At 41.1% G+C, this 26,518-nt stretch overlaps 2 protein-coding genes across 2 annotated transcripts; both read left to right on the forward strand.

Moving 5' to 3' along the window:
- Positions 1–4,124: 4,124 nt before the first annotated feature.
- Positions 4,125–11,050, forward strand: psmb10 (proteasome 20S subunit beta 10). The gene is made up of 8 exons (XM_080510391.1): positions 4,125–4,263; positions 4,405–4,498; positions 4,799–4,896; positions 6,155–6,295; positions 6,438–6,553; positions 6,732–6,790; positions 8,036–8,187; positions 10,864–11,050. Exons 1-8 carry the CDS (start codon positions 4,199–4,201, stop codon positions 10,973–10,975), a joined length of 837 nt encoding a protein of 278 aa, XP_080366517.1. The 5' UTR covers positions 4,125–4,198; the 3' UTR covers positions 10,976–11,050.
- A 6,231-nt stretch (positions 11,051–17,281) lies between these two features.
- Positions 17,282–25,070, forward strand: LOC308140491 (histone H3-like centromeric protein A; the record flags this gene model as incomplete). Its single annotated transcript, XM_080510306.1, has 4 exons — positions 17,282–17,444; positions 19,185–19,306; positions 19,415–19,489; positions 24,942–25,070. The coding sequence occupies 4 exons, from the start codon at positions 17,282–17,284 to the stop codon at positions 25,068–25,070; spliced, it is 489 nt and encodes a 162-aa protein (XP_080366432.1).
- Between the last annotated feature and the right edge of the window lie 1,448 nt (positions 25,071–26,518).

Here is a 26,518-nt window from a genome sequence, read left to right on the forward strand (position 1 = left end):
AATAGTGAATTCTAGGTTTATTAAAGACATATAAAGTCACATCATGAGTTCTGTCAAATAAATTGGAGCAAGATACAAAGTGCAAAAAAACCTAATACAGATATGGTCTATCTATTATTACAACAACTCAAACCACAAAACACCATCGCTAACTCCACTACAAGACTAATATAATCCACAATAACGGCATGTAAAGTCCCAACAACCCAAACTCCCATAGTGCATTGCAAGACAACAGTTCAGTCCTTGCAACTCAGCAACCGCCACACAATTATTTGACAGGTAGACACAGTTTCATATCAAAGAACGCTATAGTTTTGTCTTAAAAACATGGTGACGGTACCTGGCATTAGAGGTTGGTCCTCTTTGGGTCTTCCGGGGAAAGCCACAGCTTGTTACAGTCAAACATTCTGACTTCTGGATTTACAGTTTCACTGCCATTGCAGGTTAATTTGTAAAGTTGTTCCTTTCATTAAGAGCAACTACTTCCAGATTTATAACCCATTGGCTTTCTTGCGTTCCTCAGTAGAGACTATTCTGCTGTCAAAAAAGTAACTAAGTAACTTTCACATTTTATATGAGCAACTATTTACTTTTACTTGAGTACATTTTTAGACTCGTACTTTTACTTGTGAAATTTTATCAAAGTAGCTGTACTTTTTTTTCCCCCCTTGTCCCATTCGGCAGCTAAGGAAAACAATATATATATATATTTTTTTTTTTTTGCTTTGCAACATACAGGACGACCTGACGACCACGACATTTAAAAATAAAAAAATTAAAGATTTTTAAATGACAAATTAAAAAAGAAAATGTATTTAACATTTTTAAATGTTCATCATTTTAAAAAATGCAAGAAGATAAGCCCAGTTTATACTGAAGCCACCAGAGGGGTATTCCAGGGAGGAGGTTCAACAAATTCTATCCCTGATATTCTGTCTGAGATGGGAAATTCAGTTTCCGGTTCCAGAACAGCTGATCTGAATTAGTTCAATCAACTCTGAGGTAAGCCTGCACAACCACAGTAAAGAGCCATCATCAACGGAGCCCTGAGACCACCGGTCACCATGGCAACGGACCAAAAACCCAGTTATTCAGTCGTTAAAATGTCGCTGCGCTGCCGCAGCAGAGAGACGACTGGGAGAAAACTGCTGCCAGAGTCAACGCATAAGTTTGAAAGCATTACACCACTGACTTAACATTTAACTTAAGATCACTGCAGACAGGTAGAAATAATAAATAAGGTCAAATCTGAATTTCATTTAGGTGCAATCAAACAAGAGGAAGGCAACTTGGAAGCAGCTACGAATGAAATATAAAAACATCTTTCACAATAAAAAGGCTTATATGTATATATGCTCTGATTGTGCCTCATTTTGATTTTAATTTTAGTATTTAAATTGATGTAGGCTGTTAAATTCTAAAAAAAAAAAAATGTACAGAAGCCATTTCAAGTAGTAATAATTTAAACCAGTAACAAAATGTTGTTGGAACTCGTCCTCTGTTAATATTCTACCGAGTAGATTAACAGTGTTTAGACATTTTTATTATCGTGGAGTCATTTAAAATGTAACAATATGTACATCAACACTCAATACATTAATAAAACACACACACACACACACCTTTATTTATATAACACACAACCGCCCCACCCAAAAAAAAAAAAAAACACTTGTTTCAGCACGATGGAGATTCTCTAACTGCTCTACACACTGTTGCTTTACCAGTATTACAAAGAAAAATACCATTAAAAAAAACATTTAATACTGAGCATCAAATGTGCTCTGATGTGAAACATGGGTCATTCTGGAAGGAAGGAATACAGTCACACACAAAAAAAACCTTCAAATCTGACTCTTTTGCAACATAAGTTATCTCAAATTATTTCTGCCTCGACATCGAACGGGTTTGAAAATAACAGACAATCCATTTCTCGTAGATGATGTAGACAGTAGAAACTCAGGGTTTCCTCTACTAAACCTGCTTCAGGTGGGAGGAGCCGGTAGAAACTCAGGGTTTCCTCTACTAAACCTGCTTCAGGTGGAAGGAGACAGTAGAAACTCAGGGTTTCCTCTACTAAACCTGCATCAGGTGGAAGGAGACAGTAGAAACTCAGGGTTTCCTCTACTAAACCTGCTTCAGGTGGAAGGAGACAGTAGAAACTCAGGGTTTCCTCTACTAAACCTGCTTCAGGTGGAAGGAGACAGTAGAAACTCAGGGTTTCCTCTACTAAACCTGCTTCAGGTGGAAGGAGACAGTAGAAACTCAGGGTTTCCTCTACTAAACCTGCTTCAGGTGGAAGGAGACAGTAGAAACTCAGGGTTTCCTCTACTAAACCTGCATCAGGTGGGAGGAGACAGTAGAAACTCAGGGTTTCCTCTACTAAACCTGCATCAGGTGGGAGGAGACAGTAGAAACTCAGGATTTCCTCTACTAAGCCTGCATCAGGTGGGAGGAGACAGTAGAAACTCAGGGTTTCCTCTTCTAAACCTGCATCAGGTGGGAGGAGACAGTGGAAACTCAGGGTTTCCTCTACTAAACCTGCATCAGGTGGGAGGAGACAGTAGAAACTCAGGGTTTCCTCTTCTAAACCTGCATCAGGTGGGAGGAGACAGTAGAAACTCAGGGTTTCCTCTACTAAACCTGCTAGCCAGCAGGTTCAGTTCACAGTCTGTTACCGTGGTGACTGACCCTGAGCTTAATTCAGCTCTCTTTCTGGAAGGGAAACCTCTGAGTTTCCCTCATTTCAGGGTTAACATGCTCTGAGTTTTTAACATAACCTGCTTCCTGGAGCAGGGCCCAGGTGATGAGACAACACTCACATGGTCAGGCAGGTGAAACACATCAGGGTCAGGAGCAGCAATCAGACATAAGCAAGAGAAAAAACACAAGCTGGAACATGAACCTTTACAAGCTCCTTGCATTAGATCATGTTGTGTCTCTGGAGGAATAAATAACGTCAAGGGTTTTTGATTACAAAAATAACTATACAAAACGAGTTTGTGATTCAGGATATTTTTTACAGAGGAGAGCCGGGAGGTTCGGTGTCAGGGTTTGTGAACTCAATTGCACGGCAGACAAGAAGCTCAGTTCAAAAGTGTTTATTATAAAACCACAGCAGAAGCCAAGTCAGGCAGTCCAAGGTCAAAACCAGTACAGGCGATTGAGGAGGAAATCCAGGAGGCGAAGTCGGGCAGGCAGAGGGTCGAAAATACACGAAGGCAACACAAGGGAAAAAATGGCGGGTACAAATGGTGTGAGAACGCAGATGAACTGGCAACCAGAGCTACAAGAGTACGGGGTTATATTTGTGCCAAAATTCTGAGCGAGCTATGGAAAATTTGAGCGCCAAAAAATTTATTGTGCAAGCACACTAAAAGCATTTTGAGGAAATACTTAAATTGCGCAAAGACAAACTTGAGATTGCGCGCTCAAAAATTATTTCTGCGCTCAGATTCCTCCTCTGCGCTCAACCTCTCTCTCTCTCTCTCTCTCTCTCTCTCTCTCTCTTGCTCGCTCAAATCTCTCCACGTCCGCTCAAGTCCTGCTGTGCGCTAGCTCAAAATGTGCAAAGCCCAAATGTGACAGACACGGTTGTCCACCAATCACAGAAATTTGGGGCGGGTGTTGAACTCTGATTGGTTACTTCGGATTCTGGAAGTGCCTCATAACCAACGAAGAAGAAAAAGAAGAAGAAGAGGGAAAACAAACTGCGAGGGAAAACATGTTGTAATCCAGGATCATTATCTATAGTTTTCCTTATTTCTGTTTTCCTGCGCACAAATCATTTTTGAGCGCACAATCTCAAGTTTGTCTTTGCGCAATTTAAATATTTCCTCAAAATGCTATTAGTGCGCTTGCACAATTTATTTTTTTGCGCTCAAATTTTCCCATCGCTCGCTCAGAATTTTGGCACAAATATAACCCCATACAAGAGAGGGGAACTAAATCCACACACTACTGACAATAGCAAACAGCTGTGACCAGGAGGAGGAAGCAGGAGAGCAGAGGGGCGGAGCTAAGGGGAACACAGGAGGGGAGGAGAGAAGACTCTCAGGAAGGGAGGGGTGAGTGAGAGCAGGATCAGGACATTTGGCTTGCGCTGAATAAGTGAAAGTAAAAGTAAAAGGTTGAAAAGCACTGAAACACAGTGTGACTGAGCTTTTTAAAAGAGCGTGTTTAATCTTCAGTGAAAATGTTTCACAGTTTGAATCCCTGCAACCAGCTTTACAAAGGATTTTCTTTTGAAAACAGCCGCAGGTAAAGAAACTGCATTTCTACTGATGAAGACACTGTTGCTCTACATAGACGTACTTGACAGCATCAGTTGATGGTCAGGTTGCATGAAAATAACACTGATATGTCCGTTTTTGTCTTTGTTTTTGTGTGCTTTTTAATCAGGAATGCGGTGTTGGAGTCCGATTTGTCCGAAATGGGTTACAAATCTCCTAGAGCCCGAAAGACAGGAACCACCATCGCTGCCATTGTGTTCAAAGTGAGGCGATGTTCAGCATTTCCACCCACAGACGTGTACAGACTGGTCGTTGTCAGTCAACCACTGAAGCTCACGTGTATTCTGGAATAAGCCATATATCTGAAACACTACTTTGAAATAGATTGTGTACATAATAAGCTGAAAACACTTACTTCCTGGTTGAAGCGTGTGGCTGTGAAATACGGCAAGGAAGGGTTTATTGGTTATGGAATTATCACGTGGATATTTTCTCATGAAAATGAGCTGAAGTGGAGGTGAAGGGAGACACTACTACCCTGTGTTTGTGTGCTTTGTTTCCAGGGTGGAGTGATCCTGGGAGCGGACACCAGAGCTACAGACGACATGGTGGTCGCTGACAAAAACTGTATGAAGATTCACTACATTGCTCCAAAGATCTAGTGAGTAAAACTGGATTTCCACTATGAAACGGCAAGAAAGGCTTCACTATGATCCTGTTTAACAGAATAGATTTTTTCTATTTGTAGGACTAGTGTATAAAGTTGTTTTTTTCCCAAGGTGGCTGAGCAAAAGTGCATGTCCTTGTTTGATTCCATAGTTTTTAGCATGACCTTCACTCTTCATTTGAGAGATCTGGCAGCTCTGCTTCACTCACAATTTATAATACCTTCCTTTGATGTGTTTGTCCTTAAAATACCTTCAATCACAACCCCATCTGGGACACTTCTAGTTCGCCAAGAGGGGACAAAGAGGCCGGAGACAAGAGGTCATGTCCTCCACCACCTCTCAAGTAGAAGGATGTGTTTAGTCATTTCACCTCCATCAGAGGCCATTCACATGTGAAGCTTCAACTCTTCATTGATATTTTCAGAAATGGAGAATTTCACCTCTTGGGTGTTGTTAAACAATATTTCAACATCTGCTTTTTTTATGTTCATGCTCATTCAGTTTCAAAAAACACTTACATTTTATATAAATGTAATTTTTAAGAAATATTGAAGTGTAAAACTGACAAAAACATCTTATTTCACAAATCATTCTTGAAATAATATCTGAATAGGTCAAAAGTTTCACTGGATTTTTCCAAGCTTTTCAAAATTATTCACAATCTTCTTTACATGTAGCAACACATTCTATTGACTTGATTAATTATTTGATTGAGAAGACATACATTCAAAACAAAGTTAATTCATTCATTAACAACCCTGTTGTTTCATAGTAATCCACACATAGTTCTAGTTGCCTCAACAAAACATGTCATTAGAATTGTGTGTTCCATAATTATTGCATTATAACTGCATTATAACAGTTAGTTTTGAAGAAACAAACCAAAGAAAAGCTGATAGTGATCATCATACGCTTACTTTCCTGAAGAGTAACGTACATGAGGATTTCTTTTTGGTGGTGATTCTTATGTTTTCAACAGACTTTAGACTGAACTCATACGATGCAGTTGCAGGACAAAGTTGGAATAAACTTGTAGCCATAAGTTTATTTTGCAACTTGCTTTGAGCAAAAACATGTCCTGAATTTTCTGTGACTAAAATTCATTCAATAGTTCCGCTTATTGTATTGTGGCAAGAACATGGCTTCAGGTCTCTCCGTCACATCCAGGACGCAGAGGTTTGGCTGATGTGTGTGTGTGTGTGTGTGTGTGTGTGTGTGTGTGTGTGTGTGTGTGTTGTGCACGTTGTGCAGCTGCTGCGGGGCCGGCGTGGCTGCAGATGCGGAGATCACCACACAGATCTTGGCGTCCAATGTGGAGCTCCACACGCTCAACACCGGACGGCCCCCCCTCATCGCCATGGTAACCAGGCAGCTGAAACAAATGCTTTTCAGGTGAGGGTATCAGGTGTGCAACAAGAAGAAATCTCACGTTTTCCTGAGTGCATGAATCCCTGTTCCCAGATCCTGCTTTAGTGTTTTGTCGGTTCTTAGTGAAGGTGGAAGTTAAATGGATGTGTTTGTGTGTGGCGTTCAGGTACCAGGGTCAAGTAGGAGCCTCTCTGATTGTTGGTGGAGTGGATGTGACCGGGGCTCACCTGTACAGCGTTTACCCACACGGCTCCTACGACAAGCTGCCGTTCCTCACCATGGGCACGTATTCATGTGGCGCCTGCATCGGCTCCTGCGTGTTTGATGAAAATGCTCTAACCCGTGTCCGAGCGGATATTGCATCCATGTTTCATCTCTCAACAGGAACAAACCCACCGAACAAAACGTGCAACCCTTAGAAAACAAAGTGATATGAGATCGTGTTTGCTGGTGGTTTTAGGTTCTGGAGCTGCTGCGGCTGCCTCAGTGTTTGAAGACAGATTCAAAGCAGACATGGAGGTAAGAACACTCTCTTTGTTGAACAAATATGATCGAAAGAGTCATATCTTAAGTTGTGAAAAACACCCTGCAACTGTATCAGAGACTCAAAATTTGCATATATTTTCTAAAATCTACATCCTGGAGCCAAAATGCAATAACTGAAATAACAGAACACAAACAGTGCACACTAAAATGTTGTCTGAAGAGGGCTGCACTGCTATATATTACCCACATGAATCCTGCGACAAGCAATACATTATAATGCATTGCAAACATTATAATAAATAATGAATGCTTTACTAAAAAAGAAGATACAAACGTGATATCAAAATGCACAATGTACTGTTTTCCATTTTACATGTTTTGTTGCTGCACGCATTTCTCTTCAGCAAGTCTAATTTTCCAGAATATTTAGAAAAGACATTAGAATTCAAGCTGCAAGCAGTCTTGATTGGGACCCTGGCCCAATCATGGCCTCTGGCCCAATTAAATATTAATCAAATATTCATTTTGAAAGTTGCAGCTGTCATTTTTAGTCAACTTTAGTAGACTTTTCTTTTGAAGAAGTTTTGGGCTTTGCTTGAGAAGTAATAATCCACATACCTTGTTTTGTGTTGTGGACAGACTGACTAATCTCTAAGCATCAGTCTCTCCTCAACTGTTCTCTGATGCAGCTTGCTCGGATTTTTACCCCAAAGAAATGACAGAGACAAGACAGAGAGTTGACCTTCGGCATTATGACTGCAACACCGTGCCTCCACACAAAGATCTTCTGCCCAACCTCGTTCATTTTCACTCTGCAGGCTGTGCAGCTCCAACTGAACTTGTTCAGCACCTCAAGCCCACAACATTCTGCCCACAAAGTTTTTAAAAGACGTTTTTAAACTGTTGAGCTGGAGCATTTTCTCAAAAGCTTTAAAAGCAGCTGTTATCAAACCTCTTTTAAAAGAGTCATCTGGATGCATCAATGATTAATAATTACAGGCTTGCCGGTAACACGTGATTTATTGTGCGTTTCCACCGCACAAAAAGAGCAGGAGCGGAACAGAGCGGTAGGGAGTGGTATGGCAAAGCGTGTGGAAAACATGCAAAAAAGTAAGAAATCAGGAAGGGGGAAACTTTTTCACACCACTGTATATTCCAGATCTCCCGAGGATTCAATGACCAGCACGTTACGTCTTCTACAAACCTCTCTTCCTCTGTCTGCCATTTTGATATCCTCGCCTGATCACTAACAACCTGCGGATGTGTGTGTCCTCTCAGCTGGAGGAGGGGAAGCAGCTGGTCCGAGACGCCATCGCTGCAGGGATTTTCTGCGACTTGGGTTCAGGCAGCAATGTGGACCTGTGTGTCATCACTGAGGCCGGGGTGGAGATCCTTCGAGGTTACGACAAACTGGGAGTGAAGGGACAAAAGTGAGTCAGTACCTGCATACCCTTCATCAGAGAACAGTTGTGCTCCTCCAGTAACCCTGACCCTAACCCCACACACACACACACACACACACACACACACACACACACACACACACACACACACACACACACACACACACACACACACACACACACACACACACACACATACAGGTGTGAAAAGTGATCTACTAACAGGATGCTCTGACAATTGTGTTTCCCAGATCAGCAAAAAAAAAAGGGCCTGTCCACACGAGAATGCCGTTTCATGTTTTGGCCAATCATCCACACGGGTGGCATTTTGTTTGTTTTTTAACACTGGCCCCTGAGCGGGGAAATTCTAAAACGTCTTTGGCTCAGCTTGGAGGTGTTGACCTGCAAGATGCACATCTGCTGAAAACTATGAGATCAAAGTAATAAATGTAGAAATGTTTGCATGTTTTCTCTAAAAAGACAACTTGAGGTCAGTAGAAGGTGAGAAAAGGAAGCAGTACAAAGTATTTTATTCCATGTGGACAATGTGGGGGTCTGAGTGACGTCATCATCTCATAATAAACTAGTTCTATCTTTAAAACCTCACAATCACTTTATTAATTCCTGGAGACATTATTTATCAACGCAGCACAAACTGCAGTGTTTCCAGCTCTAATGCAACACAAACTATTGGGACTATTTTCAGTGAGTTTAGCGTGGAGGAGGACGCAGCTTCACGGAGGTGTGAATCACCTGTAGAGGAGCGAGCTCATCATTGTTGTGATGCAGCCTTCAGTGAAGTTCTCCTCAGCGAGCTGGCGTTTTAAAACGGTGACGTCTGGCGGCAGAGCGTCTGCCTCGCGGTACAACGGCTTTACAAACATCCACGTTGATGTTTGCTTTGCAGTGGTTTGAGTGTAAAATACGTCCAAACAGCAACATGTCGTGAAAAGGTGGTTAGCTACAATGCTAGCTTCCACAGCAGAGCAGCTGGCAGAGAAACACGTCATTGCAGTAACAATGAAGCAGACGAGGCTTCATGGATCTGAAATCTCTGCAGATTGGATTGGAAATTTCCCACGGACTGGCCATCGGAGATGTGTAGAAGTCCATAGAAATATGTACTGGTCTCTGGCTGGCGTTAAGATGGACCCCTGCAGTCCGTCTCCTCGTTCTTCTAGGAGCACTGTCAGCACTAATCGGTGAAATTAGTGACATATCACATTTTGGAGTGACGCAATGACGTGGCTCTCACTTGGCTCTGTTGACAATGGAGAAAAAAACTAAAAAAGCGGTACTTTGGCGGTGCGCATTTAAGAACTGGCCCTGAACTACAACCTGGTTCTTTCTGGTGGAAAAGCCCTGAACTTGTTCTCTGTGTCTTCGTCTGCGTTTTTGGTGTATTGAGTGAATCACAGCCCCCCTAAAGGCCTGGCATATGGACCTCCTGGAGTTTGGCACCATGTTAAGCCTGTTTTTTACGGCACAGAATGTGATGGGAGGGAACGGTGCGGCGCGGCAAAGAGTACCCAGACCGCAATCTGTCGCATGTTTTCACCACAGAGAGTACAGTTATGATGAAGGCAGGATGGGGAGTACCCCACATATGTGACGTGGCAACAGTAGTCTCAGCAGGGGGCAGGCCCCGGCCCGGCCTGGATGAACCCTCTGTTGTCGTTGACATACTCCACCGGCGCGCCAGTTGTTTTGTAAAACTGTTTTTTGGGGGGGTGTTTTTTGGCGTGCACGTGTGCTCTGGTGTCAGGTTGTGACACGCTAGGCAACATGACACCGACAGGCCAGTTTGTGCTCTGATGTGCACTCTGCCTACGTGTCACCGCCAACGCGTCACCGACTCAAACAAAGCAACGCAAAAACAAAGTGATTCATGAAAACAGAACCTCACTTGAAGACTCCTGTTTGTGCCTGATGCCTCTCATAGTGGCTGTGCAGGGAGCCAAGGACAGGCTGGTGAGGAGAACCAGCTCAAACCGACATTGACCCCCGGGACACAGTGAAGGAGGATTTAAATGATGTTCTGTCATTTAATCTGCATCATGTATTCAGAGAGGAGTCAGTTTCTGTTGTTGGAGACTTGTCTCTGTTCATTCTGACAACATTAACTTGGACTCCTACGTGAATTAAATAATACAGATAGGTATTAGCAGAAATGGAAATATGAGTTTAGGCTGAAAAGGCCAAGCTGGCCAGGTCACCTTCCTCTAACGTCACACACATCAGCAGAAAGGGACAGAGACAGAGGAGGGGATTACGGAAATGCTGTTAATCGTCTCGAAGCCAGAACGTGTTATTAAACAGCAAAATACATTTTAATTCATTATAATATAAAATAATACAATTGAACAATTTCTCTCCACTCATCCCAAGGTAGAGCTGTTACAATTCTACGATTCATGGTACATACAGTATATATATATATATATATATATATGATGAAATGTATATACTAATACGTTAAGATAGTGTCAAGTATACATACAATTGTGTCTTTTTAAAATGTACGTCTATCTCAGGGTGTGTGCTTATAACACCTCGAAGTCCTGGAGTACAAAATAAAAGCTTCAGACTCCTTGTCATGAATAATCCAGCAGCACAGGTAGAAGTGAACGACGATCACACTCTGTATTCTCTGTTGAATGAAACAAACAAATCGTTGTGTTATTCTTGTCTTTGTCTTGGCAGAGGGGGGCAGTACAAGTATAAACACGGTACCACGGGCGTCCTCAGCCACACGGTGACGCCTCTCTCCCTGGAAGTGGTCGACCAGTCTGTCCACGTGATGGACACTGAATAAATGGCAGAACACGTTGCAGTCAGCACCATGGAAACACTGACCAACACCAAAACACTGACGTTTTGATGGGAAGAAAACCACAACTTAATAAATGTTGAATGCCTACAAGTTATTTGGGGAATTTTAATTGAAGATACACCTGGAAAGTCTGTTTTCTTCCTTGCATGCAAAAAGGTTTTCCATTTCCACGGTCACTCATGCTGGATTACCTAGAAATCTTTTTGTTACGTTTCACTGGGGCCGAGTATTACAGAAGAGTACCAGGGCCACTGAAGAAGGGAAAAAAAATTAGAAGGCTAAAAAAAAAAAGGCCTCAAAAAAGTTGGAAATGAAAGTCGAGATTTTTTTTGTTTTCAGAGATGTGAAAAAAAAAAATGCACTCCAGAAAAAGTCGAAAAACAAAGTTGAGGTTTTTTTTTCACAGTTCCTTTTCCAAAGTCCATCCAAGGACATGCCAGCGTGTGTGACTGCTTCAATGCATCGCAGGTGGTTTAATGAAGTGGTGAAAAGATGCTTCACAACAGGATTTAGCTCATAAACAGTCAGTTATCATCAGTAGCAGGACTATAAGACACAGTGCAGCTGCAGCGTTGTTCTGTCGCAGACGTTTATCGAATATGAAGGACCAAGGCATGGATCCCGTGCTTATAAAATGTGTTCTCATTAATCAAGGAAATCCTGTGTAAAATCACACGTCTATACGTAGTAAGCAACCCTATTATAGTCAGAATTAAGTGGTTTAATATGATTTCACAACCACGGGAAAATGATGAGGGATGGACTATGGAAGGGAATGTGGCATAAAAATCAATTTAAAATGTATTGATTAGAAATTTCTGTTTGTAATGTAACAGAAATACTTTTTCATTTTCAGATTAAACTGCTTTTTTTGAGTCATAATATACAAGGCTTCTTATTCTGTGACTTAATTAAAATGAAAAAGAAAATTTTCAAAAGACACTCCAGCAAATAGTAACTAAAATACATTTTGAAATGTCAAATTTGAAAATTATAATGCATTAGCAGAAATTTTCAAATGAAAACTGCATTTTTGACTCATAAATTGAATTAATAATCAATCATGCAAACTGCAGTTTAATTTTCTTCTTCAAGACTGCTTATCCTGTGACTTAATTAAAAATGAAATAAATTGCATTTCAAAATAAATTTTCAAATTACCCTTTTGAAGTAAGATTTGCAAACGTGCATCTTTATTTAATCTTGCGGACCCAGGCGAAACAGGATGCCTATTGGGAGGTCAGCCAACCTATCAACAAATCCAGCTTTTGTAGTGTAGAGACTGTCACACTGACTGATGAGGTGGTTTCTGACCTGCTGGTCACTGAAACAACATCTTCATGATGACGTGCTGCTGGAGGGCAGGTGATGCAGACGACATCTTCCAGAGGTTCATTCTGTCTGAACGACCCTCGAGTCCATGAGATCATCATGAAGCTCTGAAGCCAAAGAGCAAAGAGAGAAGAGAGAACATATATTAGCACAAGAGAGTAGAATCACTAACAGCACAGTTTGTTTCACTCACCTTGATCTCCTCTCTGGAAAACACAGTGAGGATCCTCCTCCTCCTTCAACAGCCTCAATGATCCTGCAGAGAAAAATATGTTACACCAATGAAAAGACACAGCAGAAAAGTTCCACTTTGATTAAAGTCAAAACTGTCTGGGAATTATTGTTTCTGTGATTTAAACAATATTAATCACCAACTCTTGACAAGATGCAGAATCAGTTGATATTTTACTTTGACAATGTGATCATCAAACTCCTGTTGATGATTAAAACCCCTTTTGGTTAAGGCACTAACTATTGCTGTAGTACCTTATGCTCTCATTTGTTGTGTTACAGCCACAGCTGGATGACTCATCCAGATGTTTGTGGGATTTTAAGAGCCCTGATGCTGATGTGGCAGTCGTTGCTTTAAGTCTTTTAAGAAAAGTCTCTCGTGTGGGTTGTACTTTCATACAGGAGTTGCCAACAGAACAAGAATCATTGAATTAAGCCAATTTGACCTCACCACATTTACAAATCTGAGTTGGTCCACTGCACCTGCAGGCAAGGCAAATGTGATCCAGACAGATGTTCATGTATGTCAACAAGACTGCCTTGCACTGCTTTGTAGGGAACCAGCACTGTGTGAATGTTCTGAAGGAAACGTAATATACAATGACATGGGGTGATGTTTCTGACAGTGATGGAGATGAACCATAAAACATCCTCCAAAAAGTGTCCATTGATCAGGAATAAAAGCTTACTGTGTAAAAAAAACAAGAGTGAGGTCTGTGAAACAAACATGTACTGTAAAATGACAAAAGCATCTATTGTTAAAAGAAGAAATGAAACCCTGAACCTGTAAACACTGTAAAAAAAACAAAAACAAACATCAAACAAGCAATGCTGTTACAGTGATGTGTGTTTGTGTAGTTCTCCACGGTTCATATATGGCTTTAGTTGAAGCGTTTTTTCCACAGATTTACCAGATTTCATGGTCTACATTCACATTTCATGGTAATAATTCAGCAAGACTTTTCTAAAATGTTATCATTAATATATAACTGTTAATTTGTGAGAGGGTTTGTGTTGCTAAAGTGAATGTTGATTAATACAACAAGTGAATCCATCACCATAGAACTCTAATTTTTAAAATGTATTCTTATATAGATTCATGGCTAGTGACAAAATACTGCAGGATATAATGCGGAAAACTTTTAACCCAAAGTCCATGAGGGACAAAAATGCATTTAAAAAGTAGTGCCCGGACATGGGAACGAAAATCATTTTCTTGACACTTTTTCATGGTTCATCTTTTGGCCCCAATGCTGTGATTTCTTTTTGTTTCAATTTGTTTATTGTCAGGAGGAGACAAACAAATAGTACAGTTGTATAATGTACCATTTTGTCCCATCACCTATATCTAAACACCCCCCTCTCTTTAATCATGAAATAAAACAAGGACAAAAAATAAAGAAATGAAAACAGAAGAGACATGACCAGGAGCTGCATATTCAAGTGAAAAATACAAACAAGATAAGTTTTGTGATATTTACATTCAAACATAATTTAGTTGTACTTCCACATGTCCATCCGCCGACATAAACACGTCTGACCATGTGTGCATGTTGAGAGGAGACCGACACAGACATGGACCCATACTGTCAAGTGCAAATAAGAAATAAGATTTACAGTAAATTATAGGCATTGAAATCTTTTTGAGGACTGAAAGATAAGATGAAGAAAAGAAAGGAAAAAAAAGAAAAGAAGACAAGGAAGGGACACTTAATTCGGTGGCATAGGGAATCTTGGTTTTCTCCAATTTAAGAAGAGAGATGGTGTCCTTCCACCAGGATGTGAATGGGGGGGGGGGGGCAGAGGCCTACCATAGAAAGAGGATCCTCCTGCGTGCGATCAGTGAGGTGAAAGCTATAACAGTTCATTGTTTGTTTGTTGTCAACAATCCATCTGGTGTTCTACCAAATATTGCTGAATGTGAGCAGGGGGGTATATTAATATTTAATATTTCAGATATTGCATTGAAATATTTCCCCCCAAAACCGGTCAATTTTGGACATTAAAACATATGTGTCAGGTTACAGGGGGCCTGTGAGCAATGGTCACATCTGTCATCATGTTTATCTGGATAGAATCTGGAGGGTTTGGATTTACTGTAATGGAGCCTATGGGGCACCTTAAAGTGAATAAGGCTCAGTGTAATGCTGGGATTTCTTGACAAGACAGTACTGATTTGGTTTGAAGTCTTGATATTGGCCATTTACAATTCAGCTTTTATTTGTCAGAGTCTAAAGGAAAAAGTCTGACTAGAAAAATATTAATTCAATGGATAATAATAATGACTGAGTTATATTTTTTGCCGGATGTGAAATAAGTAAATTTAGAAGACTGATGCCGAAACGAGAGAAGATTTCTGCTGCTCTTTCGTTCCACACTCCGGTCACTAGATGGCGGTAATGTCGTTCTCACGGTGGTTGTTGACTGCCGTTACACTCAATACAGGATGAAGTCAAAGACCGCTTCTGATTGGTTGAAATCCAAGAGGCACAATTTGAATTGCAGCCTGCAGCTCATGACACGAACTTTAATAAAGACAGACCTCCGGACTTTCTACAAAGGTACGTTTATACCAACTTCTCTTTAATAAATATTCAGGACAGGAGCTGTAAAGGTTTATTCATACCGACATGTATATAAGTTCTTATAAAAATACGAACTCTTTTCCGGTGCTGGTGTGGCGGAGCTGAGCAGAAGTGAGGTAAACACAACAGTTTCTCCAGGATCAGTCTGCCAGGCGATTAAATATGTTGGGTTTCCGATCGTACCTTTCATTCATTTAACTTGACAACCTGTTTCTGAGCCTTGCGTCTCCTGATTTACCATTTTTCCCGAGGACCTGCTTCAACAAAGTCAAATAAAACGACACGTTGTTAAAGGGATAAAACACACACAGTATATTTTTATACATTTCCAAAAAGATGTGCAAACATAAACATGTGCACATTGGTCACTTTTAGGAAGTTAATAAACCTCAGATAATTTTTTTCATGCACTTTTCGTCCTTTTATTTATTTATTTTTTTAAATCCCAGCGCTTATATTGTCCCTCTTTCTTTATATATTTGTCTATTTGGACGATACAGTGCTTTCTATTGAACATACAATCTCATAGGTTTATCCAAGTTGCAGTAAATATACTGAATTCAGTACAAGTCTCATATTCTATTGTCCCACAGATAAAATAAAAACATACAGTGTTAATGACGTGTTTAAAAATAAAAATAAGATTAATTAAAAATGAATTACATTCATTTCTGGCTGATTGTGCCCGACGTTGTCAATGTTCACAAGTTCAACCAGCCATGTTTTATACTGTTAGTTTCCTCTGATATCTGGTGAAGTATTCCAGTTTGTGCAACTTTTAATAGTCAAACACACATTCTGTAAACATTCAAGAATTTAAAACATCTTGTGTAAGGATATGTGCTCATTATATGCGTATCCTCTGTGTTTCAGTTTTTATTCTCCCATTTATATTTATAGTTTTTATCTAATATTCATAAATTGTACTTTTTGTTGGACTGTGCACCACAAGAGTCTTTTAATTTCGTTGTGCCTGTACAATGACAATAAAACTATATTATTAAAAAAAAAAAGACTTTCTAAATGCTATTTCACCATCACCCCAGCTGGTTGACCTTGTATTATTCACACTATTTCTTTTTTTGATAAAATCCCTCAGAGGTGGTGCGGCCAGCCCGTTTATAGAGCTATATATTAAGCAAGCACTTAGAGTTGATCTGGAGACAGGAGAACATCATGTGAGAGCAAATTTACAATAAGATCGATGAGAGTTGGCAGTCCTGAAGTCACATGAGCAGACACACTGCCTGTGAGACAATATTAAGTTATATCAATGAATTATTGAGTATATTTCACGGTAAAAAAAAAACAAACAAACATATAAAATGCACACATGACTGGTGATTAAAGTTCAATCTCAATAATTCTTGCGGTACAAGTACCCAGTAGTGTTAAAGTCAGAATTTGACCGAGAAGTATTTGAGATGAAATATCATCAAAACTGTCTATACCAGCTCTAATAAACTTGTCATTACAATTATTTCATCCTTAAAAAGGACCACTGCTGCTTTTGTACTTTAAAACCTGGATTTGTGTTTCTTCGATAGGCATTTCCTCACAATTTGTAATTTCTACAGCTCAGGTGGCGATCTAGGCAGCTATAATCACACACAAAGGATTTCTTATGGATAGCAATGTCAAAGCAATGTCTGGTCTCTCTTGAGGTCCTATTCATTATTGAATTCCACGAATGCTGCTTTGAATTATTTTAATGTACCAGACCATGTGACTGTGCACAAAGAATCTCCACTTAGATTGATGATGCACACTATTCAGAATATTCTTCAAAATGAGGCTCACTTTGTTCTGAAAACTATACATTTCATATTTGTGTGTGCAAAAATATGAACTCTGTGATCATTGTTTGAGAATTATTAATACTGTTATTAGCTGCAGTGAATTAGGTTGGAGAATGGTGTTTAAGGGTTCTTATGTTTAGGTCGCTTTAATTCAACATGAGTCTTGATATGACTAATATTTATTATTATATTGTATGAGCTGAAAGACTGTGTCCAAAGACATGTGACAACAGGACTGGGGTTCACATGGGGGACACGATCACCTAATGGTGTGTATATATTGTGCACATGGCCTCTGCAGAGATCACTTCATCCACGGCCCCTGCCCTGTGTCGGCCACCATGCGTCACAACGAATCTGCCAGCCGGAGAAAGGGCAAAACTCCTCAGCATCGCCCCCGGCAGCCAGAAGCAAAAGTGCCACCGCCGGCTCCGAGACATCAGAGCCCAAGACGGAGTGCGCCTGGACGCACGCCTGGACGTACACCTGGACGTACGCCTGCAGGTAAGTACGATACAGCACTGCTTACGTAAGGGACGCATGCCCAAGTAACACCTTTGATCAAATGTTCACTCCCCGAATATTATGTAGTTGGGTGTTTACATATGTCATATGGAGGAAATCTGAGGGAGTTGCGATTGGAAGTTACTCCACCACAATTTAGAATTCTCCCAAGGCCAAATTTGATGGCAAAGCAAGAAATTGTCAAAGAACACATAACAAGCTTACATATTTTGTTTTCATGCTTAACATGTTCATATTTTATCAGCATGTATTTGTAGTTAACCATGCATTATCTTTTCCATTTTCATTCCCATGTATTTTCCACACATTTAAACATCAACTACCGGTACATATTCGAGTAAGAGCTCATTCTCATGCAGCATTCACCGAACTCAGCACACACGTCATTTCATTGATAAAATCTTCAGTGTTGGTCAGCAGTCTATGGGACTTTTATATTTTATTCATTATACCCCTTTTTTTTAACCTCGAACCTGTGACATACTTGCCATTGCTTCCTCCTATTGCTTTTCTGAGCTGATCCCTGCCTTCAACATGTTCCTTTATTCTCAATCTTAATCTCACTTGATGAATCATTTGATCCAATCAGGGTTTCATTCCACAAAAGCTCAAGAGTGTCTGGCTGCAGAACCTCCAGTCTCAGGCTCCCTCCTCTGTCAGACAGGAAGTGCTCATTCAAAATAGAATTCAAAATAAAATGGGAGAGAATAAAATGCTCGTGGAAAATTCAGAATGCATTAATTAGTCAACAACGCAACATTAAAAGCTACTTTCTACTTTTCTACTTTCTTCAGTATACATTGTTTTTGCCTTTTTCCATCTATGTAGCATGTCTCGCCTGAGAATTTATGCCAATAAAGAAGTATAAGTTATCAAATCCCACCCCCTCTCTTTAAATACTAGAATGTCTGTTTTTGTTGTATAAAGGTGGGTTATATGTACAGTATCACACAAAAGTAGAGTACACCCGTCAAACTTCTGTAGATATTTAATTAATCTTTTGATGGGACCCTGAAGAGATGATATATTTCTTCAGGGTTGTCCCGTTGAAAGATATAAATGTTCACAGAAATGTGAGAGGTGTACTCACTTTATTAAGATACCATATGATATATATGACTCAAGTAGGTTTATATTATAAATCAGCTTGAGGCCAGTCAGTTAAAAATGCTCTTTTTCATAAAATGACTTATTTTATAAGCCAACATGTCATCGCTGGATTAACATTACTCCTGCATTTGATATATGTTAATTTCTTTACTACAACTGATTAAGGTTGAGCTATTTTAACAACGTTAGATACTAATATAAACCACAGTAACGAATCATGCTGCTTTACATTATATGTTGATACTTTGGCAGTCAGGTAGCAAGGCTCAGTACTTAAAGCTAAATAATGCTAGTAGCCACCGTTAGCATTACTTAGCCTTAAAATGACACGTAACCAAAACCACTGGTGTGACACGCTGTTATATCATCATCAATATATGTTAGTTTACAGCAGGTATATAAACGGCGAGCACATGCAAGAAACCATACATTCATAACTTTTTCGTAAAATTCCAAAGTAGCAACTTACGGCTAATATGTAGCTTGCTGTGGAGGAAGCCTGAGAATGGAGCTCCTGCAGGCAGATGTCTCTCCAAAAACTAGTAAATAATGGTTGTCAAGGACTCAAAATCTTACTGCCGTCTGATAAACGCCATGTTTCTTCTAAAGATCGGTCTCCAGTCACCCCGAGGAGGAAACGGTTCCGGCCAGGAACCAGGGCCCTGATGGAAATTCGCAAATTCCAGAAGACCACCGATCTTCTGATCAGGAAGGCCCCCTTCTTTCGCCTGGTGAGTCCGACAGCTGCAGGAAGAAGAATATGCAATCGGCGTGTTTTGTTTCACTCTCTCAGCTCTGTGTGAAGCTTTTAGTAATTTTAGAATCTCCTCCTGCTTCAGGTTCATGAGGTATGCCAAACACAATTCGTAACGCCGTTCCGGTGGAACCTGCATGCTCTCCTGGCCTTGCAAGAGGTGAGAAGCTAATTCTGTAGTTCTCAAACGTTTTGACCATGGGGCCCAATTTTCTCAGTGCAAAGTGCCCCATTTAAGGCCCCTTTCACACGACAACGTTTGACAAGACGACACATAATCTATTTTAAAAAAGGAGTGCGTTTCCACTGCAGCAGCGGACACAGGGACAACGATGTAGTTAATGTGCCGTGCCAAGGGAGGGCGCTGTTGCTTGAATTTGTAATGAAACCACACAGATGTGTGCAGAGAACAATACGCTATAAACGTGAAGAAAATGGAGAGAACCTGACATCCGCATGGACTAATGACGCATCGGATGCTATCAGGGGAGAGTCTCAACTATAAAACTACTGATCTGGACGATAAAACCAGAACACTGACCACGAGTCATATCACTGCTGGTCCGCCATGTTTGTTTACAACTGGATGAACAGAAGGAAAGGGAGGGAGGTGCATGTGCAGTAAGTTGGGCCAATTCTGATGTGGACTTTATATATTTACTTCTCGGTCCCGCCCCTCCCAAGTATATCTTGATATAAGTTTCTCCCTCTCCTGAAACTGTTGCTCACTCGTCTACTGGAAGGGACTGGAAGAGTTACAACATTGTGGGCAGGTATTGAATCTCTACTGTTTTTGTTCAGGGGCAGGAAGTTGGTTGAAAACAATTTTGACGGGTCTGCAGTTATTTGAACCCCCAGATTGATATCAGCTTCCTATTTCAAGTTATACGTCTTCAAATTTTCCGAAGGGTCGTAATTAGAAATGAGAATTTGTGTTTTGGAGACATTCAACTTATATCCTGAAAAAGATCAATTTTGTTCCATTTTGGTGTGTCATTCCAGGTATGGGGACGCTTATTGCTGTTGTAAAACCATTGGAATGTGGATTTTGCATCATATGACCCCCTTTAATTTATTCAGCGAGGTGTTGGCAAGTGAACACATGAAGCGGTCAAAGATGAAGTGTGGCTAATGGAGTACATGAAAAAATATTTTCAGATATACGAGAATGGGCGCTGGGTGGAGCGCATACCTTCTCCAATGCCACATTTGTCACCACGGAAACCAATAGATCACAAGGTTATTTGATCAAACACGCCACTGAGGACCTGAATCACTGGGATTGCATGGATGAGGCTGACTCCTTATGGTCCGTTATCAGCCCTACGATGGTGATGTCGTCAGCAAACTTGATGATAATGGTGGTGCGGTCCTGAGTGAAGAGGGGACTGAGGACACTCCCGGGGTGTTCCTGTGTTGTCTTGTTAAACAAACTGGTGTTAGTCCAGGTCAGCAGGGACTGCAGAGCTTTGAGGCTAGCTTTTAGCCTCGCAGCTAGCCCCTCTTGCTTCTCCTGCATCTGCTTTATTTTGTGTCGTCGTCGGCACCACCTCAGCAGTGGGAGGAAGAAGTATGGTCCTCTGGGGGCTCGTCGTATCTCCAGCGGTATGGCGTCCTAGCAATGTTCGGGGTTGCAGCCGATGTTGCTGGTGTGTGCCATTTGCTCAACTTGGCTGTACTGTGGCCTATCAGTCGAGGAAATCGGGAGAAAAACAATAAAACAGCTGCTAAATCATGAGGAGCTGTGAGTCACAGGGTCTATGCACGCTGCCATCTTGAGTTACTGATCAGAAAACACCATTTGCAGTATTGATCTGAGGTACATGTTAACTAGGGCTGCAACTAAAGATTATTTTAATGATTGATTAATTGGTTGATTTAATCGATGAACCAGTTGATACTGAACGAAGCAAACACCAAATATGTTGTAGTTATTTAAAAGAACATAACTGAACCAATACAAAGATCTGTACAATATAAATACATATATACACATGTATATAAGATGTATACAAGATAATGATTAAATCAGATTTAATGTACCATATTTTCTGCACTATATGGCACACCTACATTGATTGAAATAATTTACAACTTTGTTCATATATAAGGCACCCCACATTATAAGGTGCATGGAATAGACCAGTGGTCAGCAACCTTTATAACTCAAAGCCATTAGGTTACATTTTCCACTGATTCTAACACCCAGAAAGGTGCATGTACTTTATTTTAATAGTCTACCTGCAGCCTATGCCAGGAGGACACTACACACAAAACCTTCTTCACTGCTGGTTGACAACTTACAACTACCGCTAATAAACTAAACTACACGAACTAAGCAACAAAAACACAACACAACACAATTATTACCGACACCACAAACCAAATATAACCCCCAATAATTGCATTTAAAACACCACAAACAGAAACTCCCATAATTCATTGCAGCTATCGGCTGCACTGAGGAGCTCAGGATGCAAGGCATGATGGGAATTCATGTTTTGTGTTGTTGGAGGTTATTGTGGGTTGTTGTTGGGCTTGGTGTTGTGTTGATTGTGTTTATGTGTTTTTGTTCCCCAGTTTAGGGAGTAATTATTTCATCTAGTTTATTTTGGTTTGTTAGAATGTTGGTGTGCAACCATGAGTGATGAAGGTGTTGTGTGGAGTGTCGTCCGCTCTGAAGATCCGGTTGTCAAAATAAAAGCTTCTGGTTGTTCAGCTGTCAAATAGCAGTCTGGAGTAGAGCAATTCTTCCATATATAAGGCGCACCGGGGTATAAGGCGCACTGGCAGCTTTTCAGAAAATTTGAGGTATTTAGGTGCCTCATAGGGCGGAAAATACGGTACTTCAGGGACCATAAACAGTCCAGTTTCATCCTGAGTGACCAGACTGGTAAAATATTGCTATAATAACCTTTAAATGTACACTTCAAAGTGTTTCTTTGTTGTGTCACAGTGTGTGGAATGAAATTTCTATATTTCTACAAGATCAAACAGTTAGTACTGAAAATGATTACAATTTCAACATAAAGTCAATTTTAATGAAACATTCTGGTCAAAATACAATGAAATGTCAAAATAAAGCTAGTGTAAATCCTCTATAAGCTCCTTGCTTGGTGGGACCAGGCTGGAGCCTCTTGGTGGGTTTTGGTCCACAGCTCTTATGTTCTCTGTTGTTTAATGAAAGTCAAACTAACAGAGAGGAGGGTCTGTGTACCTTCCGGCCATTCGATTTTCGTTTTGATGTCGGAGAACGAAAAAAACCGAAAACCATCCGATTTTCGTTTTTCATTTCCCGAATATCAAATCGAAAAACGAAAATCGGATGGTTTCCGTTTTTTTTCGTTCTCCGACATCAAAACGAAAATCGAATGGCCGGAAGGTACACAGACCGAGGAGCTTCACAGAGCATCACTGCGCTGCAGGAGGCGGAGATCATTCATATCTCAAAACTAAGCGACTGCAAACAAACAAACAAAAAAAGGACAATAGAGTATAGGGTGTTATTTACATTTTCTAGGGAGAGGGAGTGTCTAGGGCAGAGGTCAGAAGTCCCACTGCAGTTCATCCTGGAGGGACGTAAGGAGGCAAGGCCACCCAGAGAGGGACGTATGGAGGCAAAGCCACCCAGAGAGGGGCGTAAGGAGGCAAAGCCACCCAGAGAGGGACGTAAGGAGGCAAGGCCACCCAGAGAGGGACGTAAGGAGGCAAGGCCACCCAGAGAGGGACGAAAGGAGGCAAAGCCACCCAGAGAGGGACGTAAGGAGGCAAAGCCACCCAGAGAGGGACGTAAGGAGGCAAGGCCACCCAGAGAGGGGCGTAAGGAGGCAAAGCCACCCAGAGAGGGACGTAAGGAGGCAAGGCCACTCAGAGAGGGGCGTCAGGAGGCAAGGCCACCCAGAGAGGGACGAAAGGAGGCAAAGCCACCCAGAGAGGGACGTAAGGAGGCAAAGCCACCCAGAGAGGGACGTAAGGAGGCAAGGCCACCCAGAGAGGGACGTAAGGAGGCAAAGCCACCCAGAGAGGGACGTAAGGAGGCAAAGCCACCCAGAGAGGGACGAAAGGAGGCAAAGCCACCCAGAGAGGGACGAAAGGAGGCAAAGCCACCCAGAGAGGGACGTAAGGAGGCAAGGCCACCCAGAGAGGGACGAAAGGAGGCAAAGCCACCCAGAGAGGGACGTAAGGAGGCAAAGCCACCCAGAAAGGGACGTAAGGAGGCAAGGCCACCCAGAGAGGGACGAAAGGAGGCAAAGCCACCCAGAGAGGGACGTAAGGAGGCAAGGCCACCCAGAGAGGGACGTAAGGAGGCAAGGCCACCCAGAGAGGGACGTAAGGAGGCAAAGCCACCCAGAGAGGGACGTAAGGAGGCAAAGCCACCCAGAGAGGGACGTAAGGAGGCAAAGCCACCCAGAGAGGGACGTAAGGAGGCAAAGCCACCCAGAGAGGGACGTAAGGAGGCAAGGCTCCCCAGAGAGGGACGTAAGGAGGCAAGGCCACCCAGAGAGGGACGTAAGGAGGCAAGGCCACCCAGAGAGGGACGTAAGGAGGCAAGGCCACCCAGAGAGGGACGTAAGGAGGTAAAGCCACCCAGAGAGGGACGTAAGGAGGCAAAGCCACCCAACGACGCAGTGATGTAACGTCATTACAACAATAATGGATGAAGAAGGTAGAATTGCGGCTGCAGGTCATGACTGCGGCTCAACTGGTGTCTGAAGCTGGGAGCTTCCTGTACCTTTCAGAGTAAAAGCGCTGCGCTGCGGAGCGCCGACAGTTCCAGGAGGTTCATTACAAACTTGTTGAGAGTGACGGAACATTCTAGTGAATTACACAACAACTACAGGACATTAAAGACACACCATCACACTCATGGTTCTAACAATCCACATCTCCCACATTTATCCTCCATTTTAGTAATGTGTAGCAATAAAGGAGCTGAGAGCTGCAATGCATTATGGGAGTTTCTGTTTGTTGTGTTTTAAATGTAATTATTGGGGGTTATGTTAGGTTTGCTAGGATTAATAATTGTGTTGTGTTGTGTTTTTGTTGCTTAGTTCATGTAGTTTAGTTTATTAGTTGTAAGTTGTCAACCAGCAGTGAAGAAGGGTTTGTGTGTCGTGTCCTCCTGGTATGGTCTGCCAGTGGGAGTGTTAAAATAAAAGCAGGTGGCTCTTTGGGTCTAGTGTTCAGTGGGAAACGGGACCAAATGGCTCTTTGAGCATTAAAGGTTGCCGGCCACTGATCTAGACCAACAGTGTTGCATGTCCCGCGACAAGGGGTGCAAATGTAGGCGGAATTGCGGCTGCGGGTCATGGCTGCTGGAGCTGTCTAGTGGGAACTATATGGTACATACATACATACAAATAAACACATGGGCCAAAAAAACGCAACCTTCAGCCCAACTTTCAGTGGCAAAGGTAACCATTTGGAAGACAATAAAACATGGACATTTCTACTCTTAGTAATGATAAAATGGGAATAAATGGCAAAGAGAAATAGTGAAGAGACTTGGATTGCTCTCTTTTGCTTCAAAGGCATATTCAGGACTTAATAGAATCAGTGACCCCAATGAACTCTGCTTGGGTTTGACTTTAACTCTTGTGATTTTTCTCCAGGCAGCAGAAGCTTTCCTCGTCATGTTGTTATCAGACGCCAACCTGTGTGCAATCCACGCCAAAAGGGTCACCATCTACCCGCGAGACATCCACCTGGCCCGAAGAATCCGTGGGCAGGATCATCTGTAACATGCTTCATACCGGATTGAAAGATTTTAAGAAAGTTGTCTTGCCTTGTTTTTATTGTGGCTTTTAAGCTCTGTTTAGACAAATAATTCAAAGTTTGTAAGGTGTACAGTTATTTCTTTTGTGTTTATTTTATAATGTGGAATTCATCACTGTAATGTGTTGTTCTTGTTTTAATATTGTATGTTCTGCCTAATGTAAAGTAAAGTTGCTTGGTTATTAATGGACAGATCTGTTTCTTATGACATACCTGAGATTTTTTGTGTTTGGATATTTATTCTCAGAAAATGTGATTCTGTTAAGCACCAGAAACGTGCTCTCCAATTCCCTAATATGTCCCTCAGAGACTTATTTTTATTTTTTACAAATTCCTCATGCATGGTTTCAACACATGTACTTCACACACACAAAAAAACAAGGACATTTATTATTTGGTTGTTTTTCTTTATGTTACTGCTTCTTTGCAAAACCCTCTGACATTGGGACAACAAAACCTTGAGGTCATGACCACTGCAGTGAATAGGAGGACCGAGAGGATGTCCACACATTCACATGAACAACACGCTAACTCCACACAAAGACTGTTATATATTTGGAAGTTATTGAAACTAAAGTGGGCTGTAAACCCCAGTTATTTTATGAAACTCCGAAAATTTTATTTAATCTGTACACAGCTTCAAAATGATTGAACTTACCTCATTCACATGGTGACTATTACATTGATCGTACAGAAACGGCACACCAGGCAGAGACAAAAACAAACTCCCCTTTAAAATATTTACTTTGTTCACACCTTTAAAAAAATTGTTACTGGAGAGACAAGACTCACTTGATACAAATTGAAAAACATTAATTAACCACTATCCTTGAGGTCTCTTATATTTATAAACCATTTAAAAAAATAAAAGACATTCAAAGCAGCTTTACTATTTACAAACAAATCCTGAAAAGAATGGAGAAAGAAGTATGGTGGGAATATGTGTACAACAATCTACTTCCCTATCCGTCAAAATGTTGACATAGCAAGGCATTCCACATTGACTGGTACAAGCTAATGAACACATCATGGTGGAAAACAATTTAGAGACCTTTTTAAAGAAAATCTACAATTGAAATCTTTTAGTCACTTAAGGTCTGAATATAATATTTATAATTAAAGATTTCCTCAAATTCTTACAAATTCGTAGTGTTGTCCAGTCACTTATAAAAACAAACTGCGAAAAGAACTTCTGGAAATCGAAGATCTGTTACTAACTTCGGACACAACTTTTGATTGTGGAGGGGGAGAGGGAGGGTATGAGGGCAAATTGCATGTTTTTGATTCTGTATATTTTTTTGGCAACTGCAAAATTAAAAAAAAGGAGAAAAAAACGATTCTCTTCATTTTACTTCTCTAAACACCGATGTTTTTTTCCCCCCAAAAAGCCTTTGTGATCATTGAAATACACAAT

This window comes from Blennius ocellaris (assembly GCF_963422515.1).
Source record: "Blennius ocellaris genome assembly, chromosome: 15".
NCBI classification, from domain to species: Eukaryota; Metazoa; Chordata; class Actinopteri; order Blenniiformes; family Blenniidae; genus Blennius; species Blennius ocellaris.